Raw genomic sequence first — 24,180 nt, 5'->3', positions numbered from 1 at the left:
GATTTCTCTTTAAACCTATAAAGGCTCCCTCTATTAAGGTATCTCTTTTTTTTTTTTTTTTTTTTTTTTTTTTTTTGCTCTCCTCTACTCTGCCCCTGACTCAATTTTCCTGCTCCCTCATGTTCTCCTCTCCCCTCCTCTTCCTCCTAACATCCTCTCCCCTCCCCCCATTGTAGTGGGATATTCACTTTGTCTCCTTCTTTGACACTGACCACGCCCACTGGAGGGTGGAGCCAGGGGCGGAAATGACCTCTGGAACTAGGTCTGAGGAGGAGCCTGGAATGCTCTTGCTGGCAGGACATGGAGAGGAGAGCATCCAGTGGAACTTGCTGGTGTTCATCTGTCTAGATTGTAAGTTATTTCTCCATGAATAAATATCTATTCGGCCTATTTTTTTATCCTGATCCTTATTAAACTGCAATACCCCATGGTCCTAATTTGCTCCGGAGATCTTGTCCCTTTCGCCTTCTCAGGGGGAACATGTATATCTCTTTTAGGGTCTCCTTTCTTTCCTAGCTTTTCTGGAGGTGTGGGTTGTAGGCTGGTAATCCTTTGTTCTATGTCTAGAAATGTCGAGAAAGCATATATGATTGAGTACATACAGTGTTTGTCTTTTTTGTGACTGGGTTACCTCACTCAGGATGGTTTCTTCTAGTTCTATCCATTTGTCTGCAAATTTCACGATTCCATTATTATTTTTTTTACTGAGTAGTACTCCATTGTGTAAATGTACCACATTGTCTCAATCCATTCTTCAGCTGAGGGGCGTTTAGGCTAGACCAATAATCATAAAGTAACTAATACTCTATACACAATGCTCCTTATTAACTTATTAATTACACCCTGCCAATAGGCTTAGCTGCTTTGCCACCTCAAAGTTCAAGCGTCACAACTTAAGCATAATGTAGAAAATTGCTAAGGCATGTTTCAAGGCTAGCAGTTAATAATAACTATTTCATAGTATATATGTATATACATACCTGCTGCACTGTCCCTGGGCAGGCGCAGTAACTAGATTTATCCACATGACTGATTGTATTATCAAAAACCTCTAAGATATCAACAACTTAAAGATCATGAGATTCAAGCACACAGTCAAATAACTGTTTAAAAAATAAGAAGGGTTAGATAAAGAAACAATGCATTGTAATTTTTAAAAGCAGCATGCTAGAGAAAGATGCCATGCTACTGAGCTCACATGGATGGGGTTTTGTATTAGGGGAAAGGGAATGGGAACAGGGGAGAGGAAAGAGAAAGGAAACAAAGTGGCCTCTAGAGAAAGGAGCAGCAAGAGTGGGGGGGGGGAGAAGATAGACAGACAGATAGGCAGAGAGGCAGAGAAGGAGGGAGAGAGGGGTTGGGAGAGAGAAAGAGAGAGAGATGCCAGGGCCCTTTTAAAAGGGAATGTAGAGAATATGCATAGGTGCTCTTAGAGGCTGCAGCTGAGGACATATCTTGTTAGAACCCCAAGGACAGGGCTATATAGATGCCTGAATACTAACAGTTTGTATTATGGGGCCTTCCACAGTTGATGCTGACTTCCTATCCAGTTCATATTATTTTCCTTTGCTTAAGTAACTGAGTTCCTTTGTTTTTTATGTTTTAGGTACACACATCACATAGGATAAGGTCTTAAAATCACATTTTAAGTAGCAATAGAATGAAATCTGATGGTAGGCTCAGTTGTTGAAGGATAGGCTCACATCCAAAAGTATAAAAACATAACCTGAAATATTTTCTGGTACGTGACTTTAATGAGTTACAACTGTAAAACCAAAATAGTCACTTAGTAGGAGTTGGAGATTATTGAAGAAAAGAACATAGCCTCATTGCCCTGGGTTTAAGGTTAGGGATTAATATTTAATTTTGGAACAGAGTCTAAGGGTATGTTGTTAACCTTTTCAATTTAGAAATGAATTGAAAATATCACAAACAATATTTTGAACATGTTGAAGTATTTCAAAATCTCTCCAAATATGTTGTTGCTTAAGTGAGATTAGAACTTCCTCAGTGGGGAAAAAAAAATTAAGGGGGAATGACAGAAGTGGTTTGGAGTGATGGTGATGTGGACGGATATATGTAGAAGGCAGATCTGAATGTCTGAATGTTACACACTATTAGCAGTGCTCAGTTCCTCCTGTCTGCAGTCTATTGTGTGCTACTATGCTAAAGCAAACAGCAGTGGTAATTTACCTAAAGGTAAACAGGAAACCTATACTTTAACATTTTTTTTCTTTTTCTTTTTTCTTTTCTTCTTCTTCTTCTTTTTTTGCTACTTGATATGTTAAACAACCTTCACACTTAAAAAAAAATGCAATTATGAAGCACAGCTGAATGGCCCCAGAGCACACTGGCTCCATTAAATTTGCTTGTGTCTAATTACACCTGCCCAAGGCAGGTGAAAAATGCATTCTGATAAGATCTCTCTCTTTTAATACCGAAGCTAAAAAAGAAAAAAAAAAAAATCAATGATTTCCAATCTAATTACTATCTAAAACTATTGTTGTATTTGCTCTTTATGATCCCTGTAAAGAGCTGGGCTTTGTGAAATATCATTATAATTATGTTTTAAAGAGTTTGATGGAAATATCTCCTTCTAAAAAACTTACTCTAATCAAGGTAAGCCATCACCAATGCCAATCACAAACACATTTCTTAAATCGTTCACATTTAACATTTTAAAGCTAGCTTAAAATGTTATTATTTAGAAATAGCAACCCTGCTTAGAGTTTCCTAGAACACAGAACTCTGTTTTACTGGAAATATCATTAGTAAAGCAAGTGAGAACATAAAGCTGGCAAGTACAGAAAGTACACAAGCACTGAAGTATAAAATCTCCAAGATTTAGTAACAGTTTACCCAATAACTTTATGAATGTATCAAAAAGATAGTTCATCTACACAATAAATTAATAAAGAAAAAAAGGACAACAGAAAAGAAATCAAGAAGTAAAACCTATATGTACTTCTCTTTGACAGCCTCTGTAGGAGACAACAATGGGCAGGACAAGACCACAAAAGGAAAATCTGAGTTGCTACAATAATGATAAGCTGAATTATTACCAAACCTTTAGGAGACCTACACATTATCTACAGAAAACACGTAGCAATAATCAAAATAATATCATGCCACTAGTGAGATTAAAAACAAAACAATGTGGTATGTACCTTTAATCCCAGGCTTGGGGAGGATGATTATGAATTCAGAGTCAGACTGATCAGGTTATTAAGACTTGGTAACAAACAAGCAAGCTAGCTAGCAAGCAAGCAAACACATAAGTACATGACACTCCACTCTGTCACATAAAACAGAGAGAAAAACATAATTAAAATATAAACAATTTTGAAATATAGCATATAAATCACGAGGAAGATGAGTCAAACTATTTTAAGGCTTGTGCTAGGTAAAATATAATTACTATGATGATAAATGCTGTGTTCTCCATAGTGCTATGAAAATGGATTTCAAATAAAAGAAAAATTAGTCATACTGAGGAAAAGGATTTCTCACCAAGAAAGCTATATTGAAGAATATTAAAGTGAGTTATTGAGGCAGCAGGAAGCTATTCCAGAGTTAAACAAGTACATTAAAGGAGAATAAAGTATTGTGAAAATATAAGCGATATACATAAATGTTTTATAAATAATTAATATACTATAAAGATGGACACACATGTAGATTAAAATTCAAGATAACTACAAGTCCAGGAAGGAAAAAAAAATTAATGTATAGTAACCACTAAACAAGAATGAATGTAATATGTATTTAGTCAATTAATATAATAATGGAAACAGACTAATAAGTCAAGCAAAGTAAGGAAAATCATATCAAATACCTTTTAAAATTCAGATAAATAATAAGTTGACTATATAAATCCAAATCCAATTGAAAGCAGCAAACAAAAGTTCATCTAGAGACTCCTTCCAAGATAAGTGTAGAACAGAAGTTAGCTGATAATGAAGTAAACCATGAAACCCTAAAAGAAAGCTCAGTGTAGTCAACAGTGTAAGAAAACATACACTGCTTTTCTGTACAACTTTCACCATTTAACATTTAGAAATTACTTCAAAAACTATTTTTTTAAGAAAAACTCAGCTTACAGAAGAGAAATAAATAAATACTGATGAAGCTGAAGTCTAACCTGAGAAAAAGAATCTTTAATAAAAGTTTACCCCCAAGGAAATTTCCATGTCCAGATGGCTTTAGTAATCGACACTTCAAAACATTAAGGAAGAATTAATACTAATCTCACAGAAAATCTTTCAGACAAAAAAAAAAAAAAAAAAAAAAAAAAGAAAAAGAAGCACTTCAAAGCCATATTGCCCACTCCTGTCATTACTATGAAAGAAAATTCTAGATCAGTATTCTTATAAACATGAATGCAAAATCTAAACAGGCCAAAGAAAATGAATCAAGTACTCTGAGGAGATGACGACTCATTACAGCCATATAATGTATCCCCGCAGTGTAAGCAAGATGATCTTAATAGATTTACAAAAAAATAGAATTATATAATCTTATTTCCTAAAAATGCTCTCTGAAGAAAATTACCATAGTTTTGTAGAGATTTATAACAAGCATAGTCACAAATTGTCTGATCAACAAACTGAGAATTTGGATTTAAGACCCCTTGAAACTGATTAGGTTAATGGTTGCTTTAGCAAATAATGTTAGACAATATGTATCATACAACAACAATTAGGTAGTTTCTTGGTGCTGTGAGCTGATATGTACCAAATACAACTCTGTTAAGGACAGCTTGCTACTCTGAAATCTTGAGTACCTAGACCAGGTCCATTCTCAAAACACAGCCAAAAAAGCTGCTAGATGACTCTACAGACTAGACATTTAAGTCCCTCTCTGAACTGCTCAATATTTCCCTTTTGGTACCTCAAGAGTTATGGATGGGACAAATGTTGTTTTTCTAGATCCCAGGTCCACAATATGTGGGTTAGTCCTTTTTGTTTTACACCATAATTTCAGTGTTTTCACCAATGAAATGAAATTGAATTTATAAGTACATCTTAATAGCAAACATCATAGTTAAGAATTATTGAAATATTTCACATGCAATTTGTCCATTACTACCAGTTTATTCAACAATGATGAATAAACCTGGGCCATACCTCTGCACTGGCTAGCACCTCTGTACCAGAACAACAGATGTAAAGAAAAGTTCGGATAAAGTGGGCAAAGAAAAAGAACATGAAATTACAGACGTAATAATAAAGGCTAAAGGTAAGAAGCTCTTCAAGTTCAGAAAGATAGAGGCAGTGATTTCTTAAATACACTATCAAAGGATGAACATACAAAAATGAATGCATTGAACTTTATCAACATTTACAAGTTTTCTGTTTCAAAATGTACCATCAGAGAGTAAAGAAAAAAATGGGAGAATACAAACAACACTGTTGTAATAGTGACAAACTGTATACTACTAGTACAATGTCAACTACTAAGACAGTTAAATTATATTGTTATAATGGAACATCTTGTCATGAGAGTGGACACAATGTTACTGTCTCCACAGGGTGGATAACTCTCATAAACTACAATTTGAGCCAAAGAACTCACAGACACAGTAGAGAATACAGTATGCTTCCATTTATAAAACATTACAAATCCACTGAGGGTGTGAATTGTTGGAGTACTACCTTAGCATGAGTGAGACCCTGCATTCCCTTCCTTCTCTACAAAAGTTTTAAGATTACACATAAGAAAAACTAACAAAATTAGGTGTGAGGGGACTTGCTAACTTTGGGAGGACAAGTATCAATGGGGACAATGATAATAATATTTACTATTTAAATTAGGGAGCTTGGTTCAGCTAATTTAGGCCTGATCAAAGTATATACTTAGCATTGATGTATTTTGTAATAAAATTTCTTAAAGAATAAGACATGAAAAACATATCTATACTACATATAAAATGCAATGCAAAAAAGGTATGCTACAGATCAATATGTGGGAAAAGGTACAATTCATATAACAACAAAAAAGAGTATTTCTGTAAATGTATTCATAAAAATTCTGAAAGATGGTCAATTATCACTTCCATTTATAGCTATGAGAAAGGGGTTAGTTAGAGAAATGAAAACAAAATGTACACCTCTTCTTTGAAAATGTATGATGTAATACAATATCTTCATTCAATCTTACTGACATACAATCAAAAACAAATATTTCTAAAAACCTGATTACCTTAAATCTGGTGAGAAACAGTTGCTTAAAGGGCAGTGGGAAGAAAGTCCTTTATATAATAAGTTGTGACTATTAAAAACTTAAGTTCACTGGTATATGTCAGACACAGTTGCTGGCAGCAAAGCTGGACGGGAGCCACTTAGCCTTTTATTACCAGCCAAGGAGTCACAGGGGGTAGATGTTTGTCCTGTTAAGTTTTAGTCTTGCTTTGGGCCAGGATTCTATCACTATGGCCCCAATGTACTCTTTTGGAATGGTAATACATATTCTTTGCCAATTTATGTTAGAAGCATAAAATTTGCCTTTTTAATTTATCGGTGGTTACGGTTAAGAGTTACTATAAGCCTTATGACTCTTTAGACTTTTAAACAGTATTGAGACTAAAATAAAAATATGCAGACTTCAAACTGGACTAAACACATGTTGACTATGAGATGGCCAGGGGCCTTTGGGAACCAGGGAGTGGGATGTGATGGTTTGAATAAGAAAAAATCCCCATAGGATCAAGTATCTGAACACTTTGCACCCAACTGATGGTGCTGCTTGAGGATGTCATAGAGCCTTCAAGGGGTGTGTCCTTGCTGGTGGAAGTACATCATTGGAGGCAGGCATTGTGTTTTGAGAATTTATACGATTCCCCACTTTCTATTTTTTCTGTTTCCCGACAAGATCTGTCAGTTCTCTGTTCTGTTGACATGCCTGCCATTTGCTGTCGTGCTTTTCCTCTTGCAATATTTACAGTTTCTTCCACAGGCTGTTTTTCATCATAGTGTTTAATGCAGCAACAGAAAACTAGCAAACACAGACATCAAGATGATACAGGATACTTATTGGGAATATATGTTATATGTTCATGTAGGATTGAGTCTTTTTTTACTATGTGATCAGTCTGAAGAAAATGGATTTTTTTAACCAAAAAAGTTTTATTCATTTTTTTTCAGATAATGTTAATGCATAAAAATGGATAGAACCTATACTGTATCATATATATGCTTCTATATGTTTAAAGGGACTATGACACCTCAGCAAAGTTTCCTTTAATAGTGTTTGTTAGAATAAATTTCACACATGCATACATTCGGGTAGTCAACAGAAATCACATGTTCAAATCAGATCTAAACTTCTCTTACATAGACACACAGGACAAATAAATTAATTCAGTTGTATTTTTTATGCAAAGGTTTAAAATAATTAACTTATCACTCTATTCATTCCCCTCCCGAGAAGCACAAACTAAATGAAGACACACAACACTAGTTATATATTATCACAAAGGAGGCAATGTTAAATTCTATGGCTCTGTCCTTCCAATGAGTCCTAATGCAATGAAAGATCTGGTAGTAAAAGAGATATAGTATCTTCCTGCATGGCATAGGATGAGTACAGCACTGTATCATCTTAGAAAATCCAAGCAAGATAAGAATCCCGGAGAGCACACTGCACAGCTTCACACACAATGTCATCAGTAGATATGGCTTCAGTGCAGACTCTGATCTAACAGCTGCCCAGCAGACTTTTTCTTATTAAAGGAACACCTGTCAATCATTCTCATTTTCACAGCTAAGGGGAATGGTTTCACAGTCACTAAACAAGGCCTTCCATTAAAGAGTATACCTCAACTCCAGCAAATAAAGCTCAGCAGTGTTTATCAAGAAATGTTATGTGCTGCACACTTCACCCTTTCCTGTGATATGAATTTACTCATGAAATCATCTCAGAGAGTGTGTGTGAGGTGAACACTCCGAAGCGTGGTACACAGTTTAGGCTTTGTCACCCTGTACATTCCATTCTCTGTAATGGGTTCATGGATTAAATGCATTGGCCTCAAACATGTCTTGAAAATAAATACATAATATAAATTCAAAACAACAAACCTACTGTGTTCACATATATCAAATAAAATTGTCAAGTGTGATTTTTTTCCTTTATGATCCTACAAAAAGTAATTACCTTTTAAAAATAACACAAAGAAAAGCATTCTGTTTTAGTATTATTCACAATGATAAAACACGGTGAATATTTGGTGCCAGTTATGTACCTTAAGAGGCTTCCAAAAAGACAAAACGAACAAACTGCCCCCCAACAATTTCAATATTTTCTATTTTACACTAACCTAACTCTAAATTATACAGAAACTTAGAAAATCACAGTATCGTTTTTTTTATCCTCAAGCATATACTTAAAATGAGATGCTCACTATTACTCTCTTTGGAGAGTAACATGTAAAGGATGATTTTGAAATGTTCTCCCCACCACACACATACATACTTTTACTTCACATGTTTATAACTAAATCATTGACCTTTCTTCAGTGCACATTAGTGGCCTGGGATTATCTATGCAGTAGTAGACAACAGCTTTGTAGATTTGGTTACATACCTAAAGCTGCTACTTTGATGATAATGGCTTCAATGTTAGATGCTATCATCTCTCGGAGTAAGTCTTCCTGGTTTCTCTGCCAAAGGTAAGTTAAAGGCTGGAGATTAAGCCGTTTACATCTACAATGTGAGAACAAAACAAAACAACAAAATAAATGATACAGTTTTGTTTTATATTATTGTCCCCAGCAATGTGATTTTTAAACACAAAGCTTCTTTAAAGGATTTTAACAATTACAATGCTCTTTCTTCATCTCCTTCTCTTTTTATTTTTTAAAACGCCTTGTGGGGCCAGAGTGATGGCTCAGGGGATAAAGGTACTTGCTGTCTGGGTTCAATTCTGGAAATGCAATGTGGAAAAAGAGAAACCCCTCCTACAAGTTGTCCTTTGAATTCTATACATGCATAATGGGATGAACACATCTACACATTCACAAATACAAACATAGAGGAAAAATACAAACAGGAAAAACATAAAAATACTTTGCACACTATATTTTTATGGACTATGCACAAACTTAAAAAAATTTATCTCCAGGAAGACTGGAAATGTCAACTGTAGTAAGTCTTTAAGCTTAGAAACAGTGTCAAAAAGCATACCATGAGAATTAATAATTATTCTCATTTCAATACTTCCATAGTCTGGAAGACAGGGAAAGGCATAGCTATATGGGCAGAGGTAGAGTGATCTCACACTTTACAAGTTTAAAAGAATCTCCATATACTACAAGTCAAGGGAGGAGATGAAAGATTCCTAACTGTTTTGAGACAGTGTAGCTAGGTTATAGGAAGACTGATTTGCCCATGGAGGTGTGTGACCTATTCCTTAGGCCATCAGCTAAAAGTATTATTTATATTCTTAATTTAGATGAAATGTAGGACTGACTTGACTTATCTGGGGGATATGGTCACTGGAAATCTGCCCCTGCTCCAGAGGATGAACAAGTAGTATGTGTATACAGACAGCACTACTCAGACTCAGTGTGCTACTGAACAGAAGAGGATGGGCAGGGGGACTTGTGGGGCTCTGAGGAGAGGAGTAGGAGGAAATACTGGGGCTAAGGTAATTTCGTTGTATATAAATCTGGATTTCTCAAAGAAATTAAAAAAATAGAAACAAATATGGCTTTTGTTATTTAGGTAAACATGTTTAGCTCTACAGAGAGAACATGTATAACAGACGTGCTCAATGATTTGGGTACAGGCGTTTATTTTTTTATTCATTAACAATACTTTTTACTTATCTCTACATTCTCTTTTTTTATACGTCTATTTATTTTACATCCTGGCTCCAGCCTTCCCCACATCCTCATCTCCTAGTCCTTCTTTCCCATCCAACCCTCAATCCCTTCCTCTTCTGACTCCACCCAGGAAAGGGTAGGTCTTCTATGAATGTCAATAGTACATGTCATATCAAGTTGTAGTAAGACTAAGCTCTTCCTCATGTATTAAAGGTGGGAAAGATGACCCAGTATGCGAAGTAGTGTCCCAAAAGCCAATAAAAGAGTTGGAGACAATCCCTGTTCCTGCTGTTAGGAGTTTCACAAGAGCAACAAGCTACACAACTTCAATTTCCTGCAGGCTCCCTGGTTGCCCCGTTCAGTCTCTGCAAGCCCCTATGAGCCCAGGCTAGTTAACTGTGTCAGCCTTCCAGGCATGTCCTTGAGCCTCCCTAACTCCTGCACTCCTTTCTCCTCTTCATCTGGAGGATTCTCCAGCTACAGTTAATGTTTGGCTGTGGGTCTCTGCATCTGCCTCCATGAGTTGCTGGATGATGCCTTGCTGACGACAACTGGGCTGGGCACCGTTCTGGCCACAGGAGAAGGCCAGTTCAGGCTACTTATCCATGATTGCTAGGAGTCTAAGCTGGGTCCTCCCTACTGGAAAAGGTTGGGATTATAATTCTGGCCTTTCACAGTCTGAGCACACATTCAGACACTAAGCATTTAAATAATTTATGCTTTCAAATATTAGACAGAATAATGTTCTCTTACACATTTTCTACTCGAACACGTTGATAATCAGAAAGTATAGCACCTACTGATACCCCTTCTATTTCTTCTTTTTCCTGAAAATAAAAGAAAAACAAATAAATTAAAAAAATAGGCATGTGGTTTGTATCATACCCTGAAAATTACACATGAACTGCATATTATCTAAGAAGCCACCTTCAAATCAAAGTAAATTCTTACAAATGCACATTTAGAAAAATTATTTGTACATACATTGTAATCACCCTCCCAGTGGCAAAAAAGTAATTATTCCTTACTTAAGTTTAACTACAAACCCACTTTTGTAGAGAAAGAAAAGATTTAGAAGCAGTTCCAAAATGTTTTACATTTATATACTTAATGACACTAAAATTCTACCAAGGACAATATTTTCCTAGATTGAGTAATTTCTAAAATTTGTACAATAGTTCCAACAGATATGTTACACAATGGCTTTTAATCTATATTTTATAAAAACACGAGCAGTTCAGAGGCATCTAGAATGTAGATAATTGTTGAGGCACTGCCTAGTATCACACAGTACATAAAGAATTCTAACATACATAGAAGGAATGGATTCTCATTGATACGGTCACAAGTGAGAGTATCAGCATGGTCCAATGGGTTAAGAACTTTGTCCAACATATGCAAGAATGAACTGAAAGAGAATGTAAAGTCATATACGATCATGTTTGCAGATGGCCCAAAGCTAGGGTGGATCAAAAGGGAACGCAGATCAATCAAATATAAAGATTGACACAGACACTTAGTTATTTAAAAGAATAGTTCTAAAATGAGACTTAATGTAAAGAAATACAATATACTTAATGATGGGAGGTTATACAACAAAGATATGAACTATGGAAATGTCGTCTATGATACAGATATGAAGGGAGGGAATAGAGGTAATTACTAATATGTTCTGAGTAGAAATTCTGTGAGTACTTGTAAGAGAAAATCCATCTTAGCAGAAAGACTGATAGAAGAAATGTCTTCACTGGTAATACAATTGTTTATCAATCACAGTAACTGAGCAGTAGAAGTAATAGTATTAAGAGAAAACAAATCATGCTTCCAGGCACAATGAAATAATCCCAACATGCTGAAATAAGAGTGTATCCTAAAAGGATACCATAGTAAATGAAGAATTATGCAGCAGGAATTTTTCCTGCCATTGAAGAAAATATACCCACTAAAATGATGGAAAAATATCTTCCCAAACTTCCCCCAAATAAAATGATTATTTCTGCCAGGTAACCTCTCAGGAAAGGAGGTATTGTTTTATTTCCCCTATCAATAACTTTGTGAGGCTTTTTAACCTTTCTTTAACTTCCCTAAACATTTGCTTCTCATAAAAGTCATTGTATTCTTTGGAAAATGTCAAGGCATTGTGTTCATCATTAATAGATCATATAGTAGTGAAGGTACCAAAAAAAAAAAATCAACATTTTAGTTTTCTTCCTGTTCTATATCTCTGAAGTTCTAACCTAGTAAATTATGAAGCACTGGATTATATGTATATGTATATAGAATATCTTATATACATCTTATATATGCATATTTATGTGCATGCATATCTATTTCTCTGCTAATTATGAAAACAAAGGCAAGGCATAGGCATAGGCAAGAACTTTCTTTAAACAACTTCAATAGCGGAAGAAAACCCCAAGAACTGGCAAATAACATTGCATAAAACTGAAAGGTTGTATGTGGAAATGGTGAGCACCAGCACTGAGAAGAAGCATATAGAATGGGAGAACAAACTTTGCCAGCTGTTTTCCAGACAAGGACCTGATATCTAGGATGTATTAAGAACTGCAAAAATCAAATTCAGTTTACGGCCATATCTGGAAGCCAACTGAAAGCTAATTTCTGGAGGATTCCTTTCACCAACTCATAAAATAAGGAACAAAGTGTACATATATTTAAAATGTACTTTCAGAGGGCTGGAGCAATGTCTCCTCAGTTTAGAGTTAGAACTTCAATAAGAATATTTTGTGGTGACACAATTAAACTTAAAATACTATCTAAAGAAGATGATACTATACTTGCACTAGGAATACAAGTTTAGTAATCAAGGAAATGTAGAGAACTGTGTGTGAATAGTCATCAACCACTAGAAAAAAAAGCTTTCAGAAACCAGTCAGAATGTTTGGTACTGGTATACACGGAGGCCACTGATTTTTCTATGTTCATTCGTGTTCTGCCACTTTGCTAAAAGTTGTTATCAAGTCTAAGATATTTTGGTGGAGTCTTTAGGGTCTCATGTGTAGGATCATGTTATCTTCAAATGAGGGATACTTTTACTTCTTCCTTTTTTTCATTTCCTCCACTTGTCCTATTTCTCTGGATAGGATTTCAAGTACCATATTGAACAGGAATGGGTAAGATGGACAATCTTGTCTTGTTCCCAATTTTAATGGGAATGCTTGAGTTATTCTACATTTAGGATATTGGTTATATGCTTGTCATATATAACAATTGTTTTTTTTTTACTCAAAATTCCAGTGCCAGGTATGAAATATCTCTTGATGAGCTGTTAGTCAAGGAAGTCCCAGAGGCTCTCAAAATAATATTGGTTCTTGTCATTCTTCTTGGCTGTCCACTGGAACAAGTCAATCAGACCCTATCGTTAAAGACACTAAACACCTTGGACAAGAAATACAGAACAAAACAAAACAAAACAAAACTGTAACCGAACTAAAGGCTTCCTCCCTGATGGCCAGGTTAAACAGTATTGCAAGATGCAATACAGGCTGCTGAGGAAGGCCTAATAACAAATCAGAAAGCATTACAGGGAATAGTGTATCATCCTGGTCTCACAAACTTTGCAGTTTTAAGTTTATATCAAGAAATATAGTCTTGGAAAGTAACTATAAAGTTATTATGAAGATATCCATCAAATTTATAATATACACATAATTTTCAATAAACTGGAAAATCCTGAAATCCCAAATAAGAAGAGTTGGATAAATGATAGCATATTATGAAGAAAAGATTACAACAGTCATGAAAAACACATTTTCAAGGATATTAAGATGTAACACTATTACCGATTAGCTAAAGGAAATATATATGGAGTCAAAAACATATAAGTTAAAAAAAAATCCATCACTATAGAAAAAGCAAAAAGATAAGGTAATAATGATTTCTCAATAATAGGACTCCATTTTGCTATTATTTCAAATTTTACACTTTCCCAAGCATCATATGTTTAATCATATGTATGTATGTATGTATGTATGTATGTATTATGTATGCATGCATGCATGTACGCACTTGGTGATTTGGATGTTATGGAAAGGGCGGAGCCTCACTCAAATATGAAACTCACCATTGTCACAGCTCTTTACCACACATTTTTTAGTACAAATATGGGCAGCCTCCAGAGCTTCAGAAATCAGTTGCTCACTTTCATCTGACACCATGTGGCCACAAACTGAGAATTCATCAATTTTTGCCTTCTTTTGTCCTAAGTCGGAGGCAGATTAATAGCAACAGGGACACCTTGACAGAAGTGAAACTTCGGGTATGACTTGTTCTTACAATATCATTAACACCAGGCAGGTGGCAATAGATGATTGGTATTCTATGCTATATTAAGAAAGGAGAAACATTTAAAAACATGAATATTCTTTGGGAATTAAAATCTTGTGCTGATGAATATAGGGCAATATAATAATAGACTGCTTACATGTCTATGGAGACTTAATGAACTACAAATAAGGGCTTTCTTGATGGAGAGTAACATCATGAACTACTTCTCTAATTTTGCCTTCTTTTTTATTTTTTGAGGTTTTTTTATTTAAATTAGAAACAATCTTATTTTATATATCAATCCCAGTTTCCTCTCTCTCCCATTCTCCCATGCCCCCCACCTATCCCCACGTCATCCCTCTTCTGCTCCACAGAGTTTGTCCTTGAGCTCCTCTGATCCTCCACCTCCAAGGTGTTGAGATTATAGGCATGTACCATCATATTTTAACTCAGGAACTATTTATTTTTAAAGATAAAAATCATATTCCAATAATAGGCATTCAGAACTGACTACTCCTTTCCTGTATCTTCTTTAACATAGCATCTATTTATAAAACTCGACAGGAAAAAAGTCTGTCTGTAAAAGTATAAATAACGTACATGCTAACAAATATGAACATGACTAATATTCAGTCTCCACTTGGTAGCTACTCCTAAACCTTTCATATTAAGCAAATAATGGACTCTGCAATGTCATTGCTGTTACTTCAAGCATGGTGAGAACCTAAACATGGATCTACTTATTAGTGTTTTTGACCTAGTACTCAAGAATTGTTAAGCATTCTTAAAAAGAGTGCACCAAGAACAACCACATTCAAAACTAGGAGTGGATTCCTCTATGATATGTAGCTAATGATGTGTGTCTTATTAATATGCAAAGCTATAGATAGAGATTACAGTGATGGAGACAGGTAATCATACATTAATAATGATAATCTGAAACAGAATGTAAGTGATTTTAAAGGTAAAAATCTAGAACTAAGTTAAAATTTTGTTCATTAATATTTACATGTCTTAATGTTGAATATTTGGTTTTTGAAGCCCACCAAATTGGAACCGAGCCGTCTTTTTTTTTTTAAATGGAAATGAGCCTAATTATTCTAAAGTTGATAAGATATGTATCTTGCATTTATCAGAGACACTGTTTTCTTTGAAAAAATGCCTCAGTTATCAGTATTATGTTGCTAATGAGTCTTGCCTGTGGAGAAAAAAATGATCTTCTGAATTTAAAGTGTTTTCCACCTGAAAGGCATCCTGATATTTTTAATATGATTCATTCATTAAAGACATATTCTTGCATTATCCTCTAAGTGGCAATATTTGGACTTCTGGCAACATACCATTATTGAGTGAGAAAGAAACCCTTATGAATGTCAATGATGTTCTACGGCTTAGAAAACTAAACTAGATACTAATGCTGGGTAGGTACCATATGCTTTTTCTCTAAACTGCTGTTTCTTCATTTAGTCTAGACAAATAATGATAACCATAAAAAACATAACATTTAATGAAGCAATTATGAATGTGACACAAAATTCCAAAATAAAGTTTTCTAAAAATATTTGCTAAGTTAAAAATATTTTTCTTAGCATGGTCAATAGCAACTTTTTAAATTGGAGAATAATCAGCATCTGGCATTGTCCCATTAAATACTGAACTCAAGACAGAATATTAGGTCACTAATTTTAGTATTGTCATCTTGTTTTGTTGGGTTTCTCAATTAAATGAGGGAAAAAGTTGTTAAGGCTGAAAACAAAATGACAAAGAAATTGCAGTAGATCAAAATAATTTGTCAATAACTTCTATTTAAAAACCAACAAAGCATTATTTTATTTCCTCTTCTCCATCTTATTTGTGATAGTGTGTCATCACTTCAGTCCAAACTTTCCTTACATTATCAATCTTAAAAGAAATGTAGAATTGTAGGTGTTTTTCTTTAAGGCCCGGGGCATTTTTTTTTTTGTTCTTGTTATTGTTGATAGGATAAGGCAGTTTATTGTTAATTTTTTTGAGGACCTTCCTATGCTAACTTCCATAGTGGCTGTAGTAATTTACATTCCTTCTAACAGTGTACATAAAAAGTCCTTTTTTGTGTGCAGTCTCAAAAAACATTTGTATTTTCTTTGATGATAGTTATTCTGACAGAGGTAAGAATGAGGCATTGTGAACATTTCTTTGAAGATGATGAAGTTTCCTTGAAGGAATGCTGGGGTGATACAATTAGAGAATGTTGTTAATGATAAGCACAGTACTGCAAATAGTGTGTTGATAAATTCAAGATGAGTTAATGAACACTGAAACATCTGAAGTTTGATTTATCATCTTTATATATTTTCATTTTACTGAAAATACATATTTTCCCATCCATGTACTCCTGCCAGGTCATCCCCATATCCCCTCCCACTCAGATCCACTCCCTTCCTATGCAATTTGCATCAAAACTCCAATGCATTTTTTTCACAGAAATTGAAAAAAAAAAAAAAAACCCAAAACCAAAAAATCTTAAAGTTGATATGAAAATGAATAGTACTCAGGATAGTTCTTTTAAATGAAGCACTGTTGATATTACTATTCTTGTCTATACACTTCAGAATCACAGTAATAAATACAGTATGATGTAGGCATAAAAACATATTCAATTATCAATGGAATATATTCGAGGATCCACGCTCTTACAGCCACAAATATTTGACCAAAAGGCCCGAAATACCCAGCGAATAAAAGACAAACTAGATAGCAAATGTAGAATTATGCCCTGGTCTAAGTTAGATGTAGTTCCAGTGCTGTGCTGGTAAGTGGATACAAGTTCCCATCCCTAACCCAGAAACTATCTCCAACTGATAATCACGTAAAAACAAGATCTTAGGTTTCTTTCTCTGATGAGTCTCTGTGGGTGTACAAACCATAGTCAAATGCAGATACCATGCCCAGCAGTAAACCGATAACAGACAATGAACTCAATAGTATTTCTGAAGATTTTTGGTCTCTCAATGCTTTGCCTGAGCTTTTTTTTTTTTTTAATCTTTTTTTTTTTTCTTATTTTAAAAGTCTTTCTTCATTTTACATACCAATGCCAGTTCCCACTCTCTCCCCTCCTCCTTCTCCATTCCCCCCTCCCCTGCCACCACCTATTCCTCAGAGGGGGGGGGTAAGGTTTCCCATGGGGAGTCAACAAAGTCTGGCATATCTCTTTGAGGCAGGACCAAGCCCCACCCCCTCATATCTAGGCCAAGCAAGGTATCCATCCAAAGAGAATAGTCTAGAAAAAGCAAGTTTAAAGACTGGGAATAAATCCTGGTCCCACTGCCAGTGGCCCCACAGATCTGTTTTTTTTTTTTTTTTTTTTTTTTTAACTTTACAGATATTTAGCTAAAACATTACAGTTTTTTTTTTTTTTTTTTTTTAATGAGTTTTTCTGTGTGTGTGAATGAATGTATCCTAGCACTGGTGTATGTTTTTTCTTTGGCTCATTTGCTTTATCCTCTTCTGATTTGTTTTTATTTCATCTTACTTTATGTACTGTTGTTATTATTATTATCTTAGTCTCCTGTCTGTATTTTAATAAGATAAACAAGAAGTGTGTGGATTTGTGTGGGTAGGGAAGTGTGAAGGATATGGGAGGAGTTGGGGGGCAGGAAACTGTATGAAAATAAAATCTATTTTCAATTTTTTTTTAAAGGGCCGGGGGGGGGGATCATGGAATTGGATCCTATTGCTCATTTTATAGGAAATTCAGCTTCAAATGGATCAAGATCTCAATTTAAAACCAGATATCCTGAACATGATAGAGGAAAAGGTAGGGAATATGCTTGAACTTACAGGCACAGGAAAGGACTTTCTGATTGGACCCAAGCTAGTGGAGTAATTTAGATCAAGAAAGGATAAATGGGACTTTTTAAAATTAAGTAAGTCTGTGAAGTGTCCAAGACATCACCATTTGAGCAAAGAGGCAGCTTACAGAATGGTAAAACAAATTTACTACATAGTCATTGTATAGAGGGTTAATGTCTATAACACAAAAAGAGCTAAAATTAATAAATAAAACTTTAAGCACTGAGGAAATAAACCAATTAAAAATGGGTGTGGTAGTTTGAATGATAATGACCCCACAGGCTCATATATTTGAATAAAACTTTGGTTCCAAGTTGGTGAAACTGTTTAGGAAGGAATAGGAGATACAGCTTTCGTGAGGAAGGTGTGTCACTAGGAGTTGGCATTGAGATTTTAAAAGCCCAAGCCATTTCCAATTATCTCTCTCACTCTCTTCCTCAAGCTTGTTGATCTGATGTGAGCTCTCAGCTACTGCTACAGTACCATGCATGCCTGCCTGCTGCCAGGATCCCTACCAAGACATTCATAGAGTCACACTTGGAAACTATAAGATGTAAATTATATGCTTCCTTTTATAAGCTGTCTTGGACATAGTATCTCATCACAGTAGTATAAAAATAACTAAGACAATGGAATATAAAATTAGGCAGAGAGTTCTCAAAGGAAGAAATTCAGTGGCTGAGAGACAGTTTAGAAATATAGGCGAGGAAGAACTGGGATGAGTTAGAGGGAGGGAAGCCATAAAAAGGAGAAATAATGTGAGGGGGGAAAAATCTATTTTCCATAAAAGGAAAAACATGTAAAAAAAAAAAAAACAACAAAAAACAAAAACGCCAACAAAGGGATTTAACAAAAGGAAAACAAAATAAACATTCTTGCATTGGGTGGGGAAAGGCAAATTAAAAACTGCTTTGAGATTTCCTCTTACCCCAGTAAGAGTGGGTGAGATAAAAGAAACAAACAAAAAGCAAATGACAACTGAGGTGGTAAAAGAGGAATGCTTATTCATCATTACCAGAAGCACAAACTGATCCCACCACTGTGAAAACCAGTGTTAAAGGGTCTCAACAGCTAGAAGCAGATATGCCATTTGAGTCAGCTATACTATACTCCTGGGCATATTCTCAAAGGCCTCAATATCCCATCTCAGAGATACCAGCCCACCCACAGTCATTGTTGCTCTATTCACAACAGCCAGATGAAATCAATTATATGTTCATCAAGTGATGAATGGACAGTAAAGATGTGGTACACAATGGAATAGTATTTAGTTACAAAAAATGATATTTGTAAGAAAATTGATGGATCTGGAAAGAATCATTCTGAATGAGTAATCCAGATAAAGACTACATGATCTCTTTCATGTGGAGATAAACAGTGAATCTTATATATACGTAGGTTTAAATTGAACTATCCTTAGGAGGAGACTGGTAAGAGCCATGAATTTTTATTTGTTTCATTTTATGTTTATGACTGTTCTGTTTGCATGTATGTATGTCTGTGAACCAGTATTGTGCCTGATTCCAACAGAGGGTGTCAGGTTCTCTGGAACTGGAGTTAGGTATGGTTGTAAGCTGTTATGTCGGTACTGGGACTCAAACCCAGGACCTCTGCCAGAGCAGCAACTGAGCTTAGCCACTGTGCCATCTTGCTAGCCCAACAATAAGTACTTTTATTAAGTCATATTCATTGTGCATAGTGACAGGTTTCATAAACAAATTTTCACCTGAGTATATTGTGTACATTGATCATATTGATGCCTGTAGTGACAGAATTTTATGAAAATATCTCTTACATTAAAAGAGACTGCTTTTGACAGAACTCACAGCAAAGTTAATAATACATCTCAAGATCACTTAAGACTACATATTTAACCTGCTATCCTACTGTTTTATGTTTACTTTGGCTTTAAGATAACACTGTAACAACCAGCTTTACTATGCTTTGGATTTCCCATTCAACCAGCTTTTACAATGTAAGCTAATGCATAGCTTTAATCTTGAGTTATACACTCTTCCATGTCTCTAGACAGACTCTAGACAGAGTAATGTATGGGTGTATGTATGTGTTGTGGTAATTATTTGCTAGAGGCTGCCAATAGTTGCAAAGAAACATCCAACAAACATTGTCCCATAAATGTTGGAAGCAATGTGCAGATGTAGCTTGATAGTGTGTATTTGAAATTTTGAGTCAATTGGGTCAGTAAAATGACTTCTCCCCTTGTAAAAATCTGTTAAAGATATCTGTAAAGAATTCCTCACTCTTTCCCCATGTCATGCTTTCTCTCCATTTCAACGAATATAGAGCAAAGCCCTTTGATTTACAGACTACAAATAGGCCAGTAGCGTGAACTACAGAGAGAAGGATGATACAGAGAGAATTAGAGAAATAAAATTTGGACTTACTTTTGGTCAAATAGTTTCAGAGAAGTCTTTGTTTAATTCTTCAATGTAAGATAAATACATTTTAGTGTTTGTTAGGTTACTTTTATTTTTCAAACTGAAAAAATACATTTTTATACAAAGATTACACAAGGAGACAAAGAATAAGATATACAATCTATCATTCATCTCAAGACCTTGTCAAAACCATTTTTAAAATTATTATTTCTTTTATATTTTGCAATTACAATGTATTACACAGTAACTGTTTAAAAATTATATGAATATACATCTAATAATAAAAAGTACTAAGTGACAAAAAATTGTAGAAAAATAAGCAAACATTTCTGTGAGTGGCTACAAACTATATAGAGCAAACAAAACATTTTGTATAGATTAAAACTTGCTAATTTTAATTAAATGCTTTAAAATATACATGTAATTCAAATCATGAAAACTTTATAATAATCTATAAATGCAATAAATTATCTTTACTGATTTAGGTCCCCTGGTGGAAATAGATTTTTGCCACATATAGATTTTTGATAATTATTAGCTGTGGCAGATTAACTAAAATTTCTAATCTTTCCAGACTCCAATGTCCTCAGTGGAAAAATAAGGGGTTTAAGGTTCTTTTCTTATCTATTACTCTAATACTGAATATTTCTTTCCATGGTAACATCTAAACTTTTCTGTCTTTGAATGAGTACAACATAAAACTTTCAACAAACAAAATGAGAGAAATGCTTTTTGTGATCTGTGTCAAAAAGCATTTAGCAAGTAGCACAATATTTATATCCATGAAGTTGTCTTCTTGTGAGTTTAGTTTTTGCACAAACAAAAGTGATTATACTATTTTAGATTGTATTGTCCCCTCCTATGCATATCATTAACACAAGCATGTGGAAACCATTGAGGCTTACACTTATATAACCATATATCAAACATAACATTTATTGTCTAAATTATACAAAATTTGAAATACATCCCTTTCAGATTATTTGTTAGTGTTTTGTTAAGAAATCTTTGAAGGAGATAGTTTTTCTCTTAAATATTAGCTTAGATACTATGCTTTGTTATGTAGCATGAGGTTTTCAAATAGAAAATGAATTATGTTGTAGTGTTAAGAGCATAGGCACTGCAAAGGCCCACAGCCTCAGTGCATTCCATCAAGCAGGCATACACATTCATTAGAGTGGTGTCATTATCCTCACCAAAGGTAGTGACGCATTGGCTCCTGGTAGATGTATGACTGTTACAGGTCAGACCAGTGTAATATTTTACAAACCTACAATACATAGTGATTTCACTCATTTGGAAATTTCATTTCCTGGTCACAGACTAACATGAATTCTCCTAAAAACTTGCAGTGTTTCATTTTCCATCTCTAAAAATATTTTATCTGTCCAACTATCCAACTGTTTAAATTGGTGTGACTATATAGGCTTTTTTCAATTTCACATTCTCACTTCTTATCCAGCTATCTTAGGGTTCAGCAAAAAGAAAATTAGTGATAATGCTTTCAATTTAATTAGTATATTACATACACTGTAATTATTAGTGGGAAATGTTATATTAATGAATGTAAAAGTTAGCAGTAAATTACCTTGTAGCCATTATCAATTTCCCAAGCTACTGCTCCTCAGGATAACCCTCTCCCTACGGTCCTTCCGGTAATTTCTCTTTGCCTGATAAACATGATGATTAAATAGCACACAGAGTAAACCTTTGATACTTTTTAAATTAAATCCATGCCCAGCCTAAGGGCTGTGTCTGATTTCAACTAAATGTGTCAGTTAATCAGATAAAAAATTATCAGTAACTCAAAGAAACAGCAGCCTTAGGCTTCATCAGTGCCAGGAAAGCCTGAACAAAGTAAGACATTCAGACAATATCACATTATGTGCAAAGGTTACTGATAAGCTAGAACTAAACAGAGCTGCCTACCAATGAAGCAACGTCTGAAAAGAATGTTATGCTCAACATCTAAATTACCTTTTACATTTTTAAGAAAATATGTAATGTAGAGAAAACAAGGATAATTTTACCCATAGACATATAAACATGAACAAACAAACATATATAAATGATTAAATATAGAAACACTGAAAGTATAGAATAGATTTAGAATCAAGGATTCTTAAAAGTACCTTCTCAGTGAGATTTCCCTGTAAAAGAACTTCAAACCAATGTTTCTTACACTGGGCTCCTTCAACACTTAAACAGTATAGACCAGTACTTTCTTGTTTGTTGAGTAAAGGTGCACATGAATGCAAAGTCATGTATCTGCATAGTACTTCTAGTACCTCAACTGTGAACCATACACAGTTTCATCAGTTTTCTTTCATATCTGGAAGACACAGTAACTACAGCACAACTTTAAATTAATTAGGATTATTTTAACTTGCAACAATGAACAATGAATCATTTGCAGCATTACCAGATAAAACAACATACATTATCAAAGTCCTGCCTGTTTTAATAAGAGATTTGAAAAGCCTCTATTCTAATTCCAGATTCTGAAAAACCCTTAACTTTCAGAGAATATTACAATTTTCAAAGCATTCTCAGATTCCTAATTAAGATTGCTGTAACTATAGAAGACAGCTATTTTATAAACTGATATATCAGTTTTCACTGCAAGGAACTAACTAAATCTGAAAAGAATAGGAAATTATCTTTGAAAGACATAATGGGCAGAAGCTATGAACAATCAATTTATAAAGCAGAACAGAAATCTTAAACCTTCTAACAAAGAAAGTTTCAAATTAATGCCCCACCATCTTTATTCTGCTCTTCTATTATGATCACATAACATTTCAGCTGTGACAAGATTCTCATTCCTCCTTACCAAGTGAACTTGCAGTAAGTAGGCCAATCACAGAAGAGAATCCTGCATATCTGATTACCCACAAACAGGCTCCTAAACACCAGGTACTCACAGTAGCTAAGAATTTGACTAATTTCACATTTCTTCACCTTCGTGAATATGGGATGATTGCACCTTGAAGTTTTGATCCTCAACTGACAGCATTAACATAAACCTACTGATGCCACTGCTTAATCAACAGATCTATGAGATGCAGACAAAGTACTGTGCCTTTCCTAACTATTCTGAACAAGAGTCTTTTTAGGATATGCTTTTTGAAAGGGTGATCTATTAAGGAATGACCCCGATTAAGGCTAGATTAACACTTCACTAAGATTTCTATAAATTAGTGTTCATCAAACAGTGGCTTAAACCTACCTTTGGGTTATGGGATGAAACTCAAACTGGCTAAGTGTTGGAATTAGGCTGCCACTTGAAATTTTCAGAGCTTTCTGGTCTTCTCTTACAACAGGGATTTTAATGATTAATGGTCTCCTTGATACCTGCATCCTTTACAGTATCAGTCACAAGCCTTTCTCTTCACAAAGCACAAATTTACAGGTATGTTTAGATGCCAACAGATTGCCCAAATAAAAAGCAGCGACTTGTCAGTTTTACAAATTACGACTAGAAGGAACATTTTAAAATTTCCTTTAAAATTATAAAGAATATTTCAATTTTAACACAGTAACATTAAGTCTGTCCTTTCAAATTAGCCAAGGGGCAGAACAGATGGTTCAGTGGTTAAGAGCACTTGCTGCTTTTCAGGGGACTAGAGTTCCACTCCCAGCAGGAAGCTTAAAACTACCTGAAACTTCAATTTCAGGGATCTGCTGTGCTCTTCTTGCCCTTCTGCTACACACATGCATGCACGCCTGCAAGTATGCACGCACATACACACCCATGTGCATATGCCTACACAATAAAATACACTTTAAATATTAGGCCAAAGAAAAATGCAGTCATTTATTTGAATAATATACTTACTATTG

At 34.7% G+C, this 24,180-nt stretch overlaps 1 protein-coding gene across 1 annotated transcript in view; it reads right to left on the bottom strand.

Annotated features, from left to right (window-relative positions):
* Dph6 (diphthamine biosynthesis 6) overlaps positions 1–24,180 on the bottom strand; it is a 111,306-nt gene that overhangs the window by 29,003 nt on the left and 58,123 nt on the right. Inside the window, exons 4-5 of the mRNA XM_051183772.1 lie at positions 10,574–10,647; positions 8,581–8,699 (exon numbers count right to left, since the gene is read on the bottom strand). Of these exons, the coding sequence (XP_051039729.1) occupies positions 8,581–8,699; positions 10,574–10,647 (193 nt within the window). The remainder of the gene's footprint in view (positions 1–8,580; positions 8,700–10,573; positions 10,648–24,180) is intronic.

The sequence above is a fragment of the Phodopus roborovskii genome, unplaced genomic scaffold (genome assembly GCF_943737965.1).
Source record: "Phodopus roborovskii unplaced genomic scaffold, PHOROB, whole genome shotgun sequence".
Taxonomy (NCBI): Eukaryota; Metazoa; Chordata; class Mammalia; order Rodentia; family Cricetidae; genus Phodopus; species Phodopus roborovskii.
The sequence above is the reverse complement of the archived record's forward strand: the minus strand, read 5'-3'. Positions and strand labels throughout refer to the sequence as shown.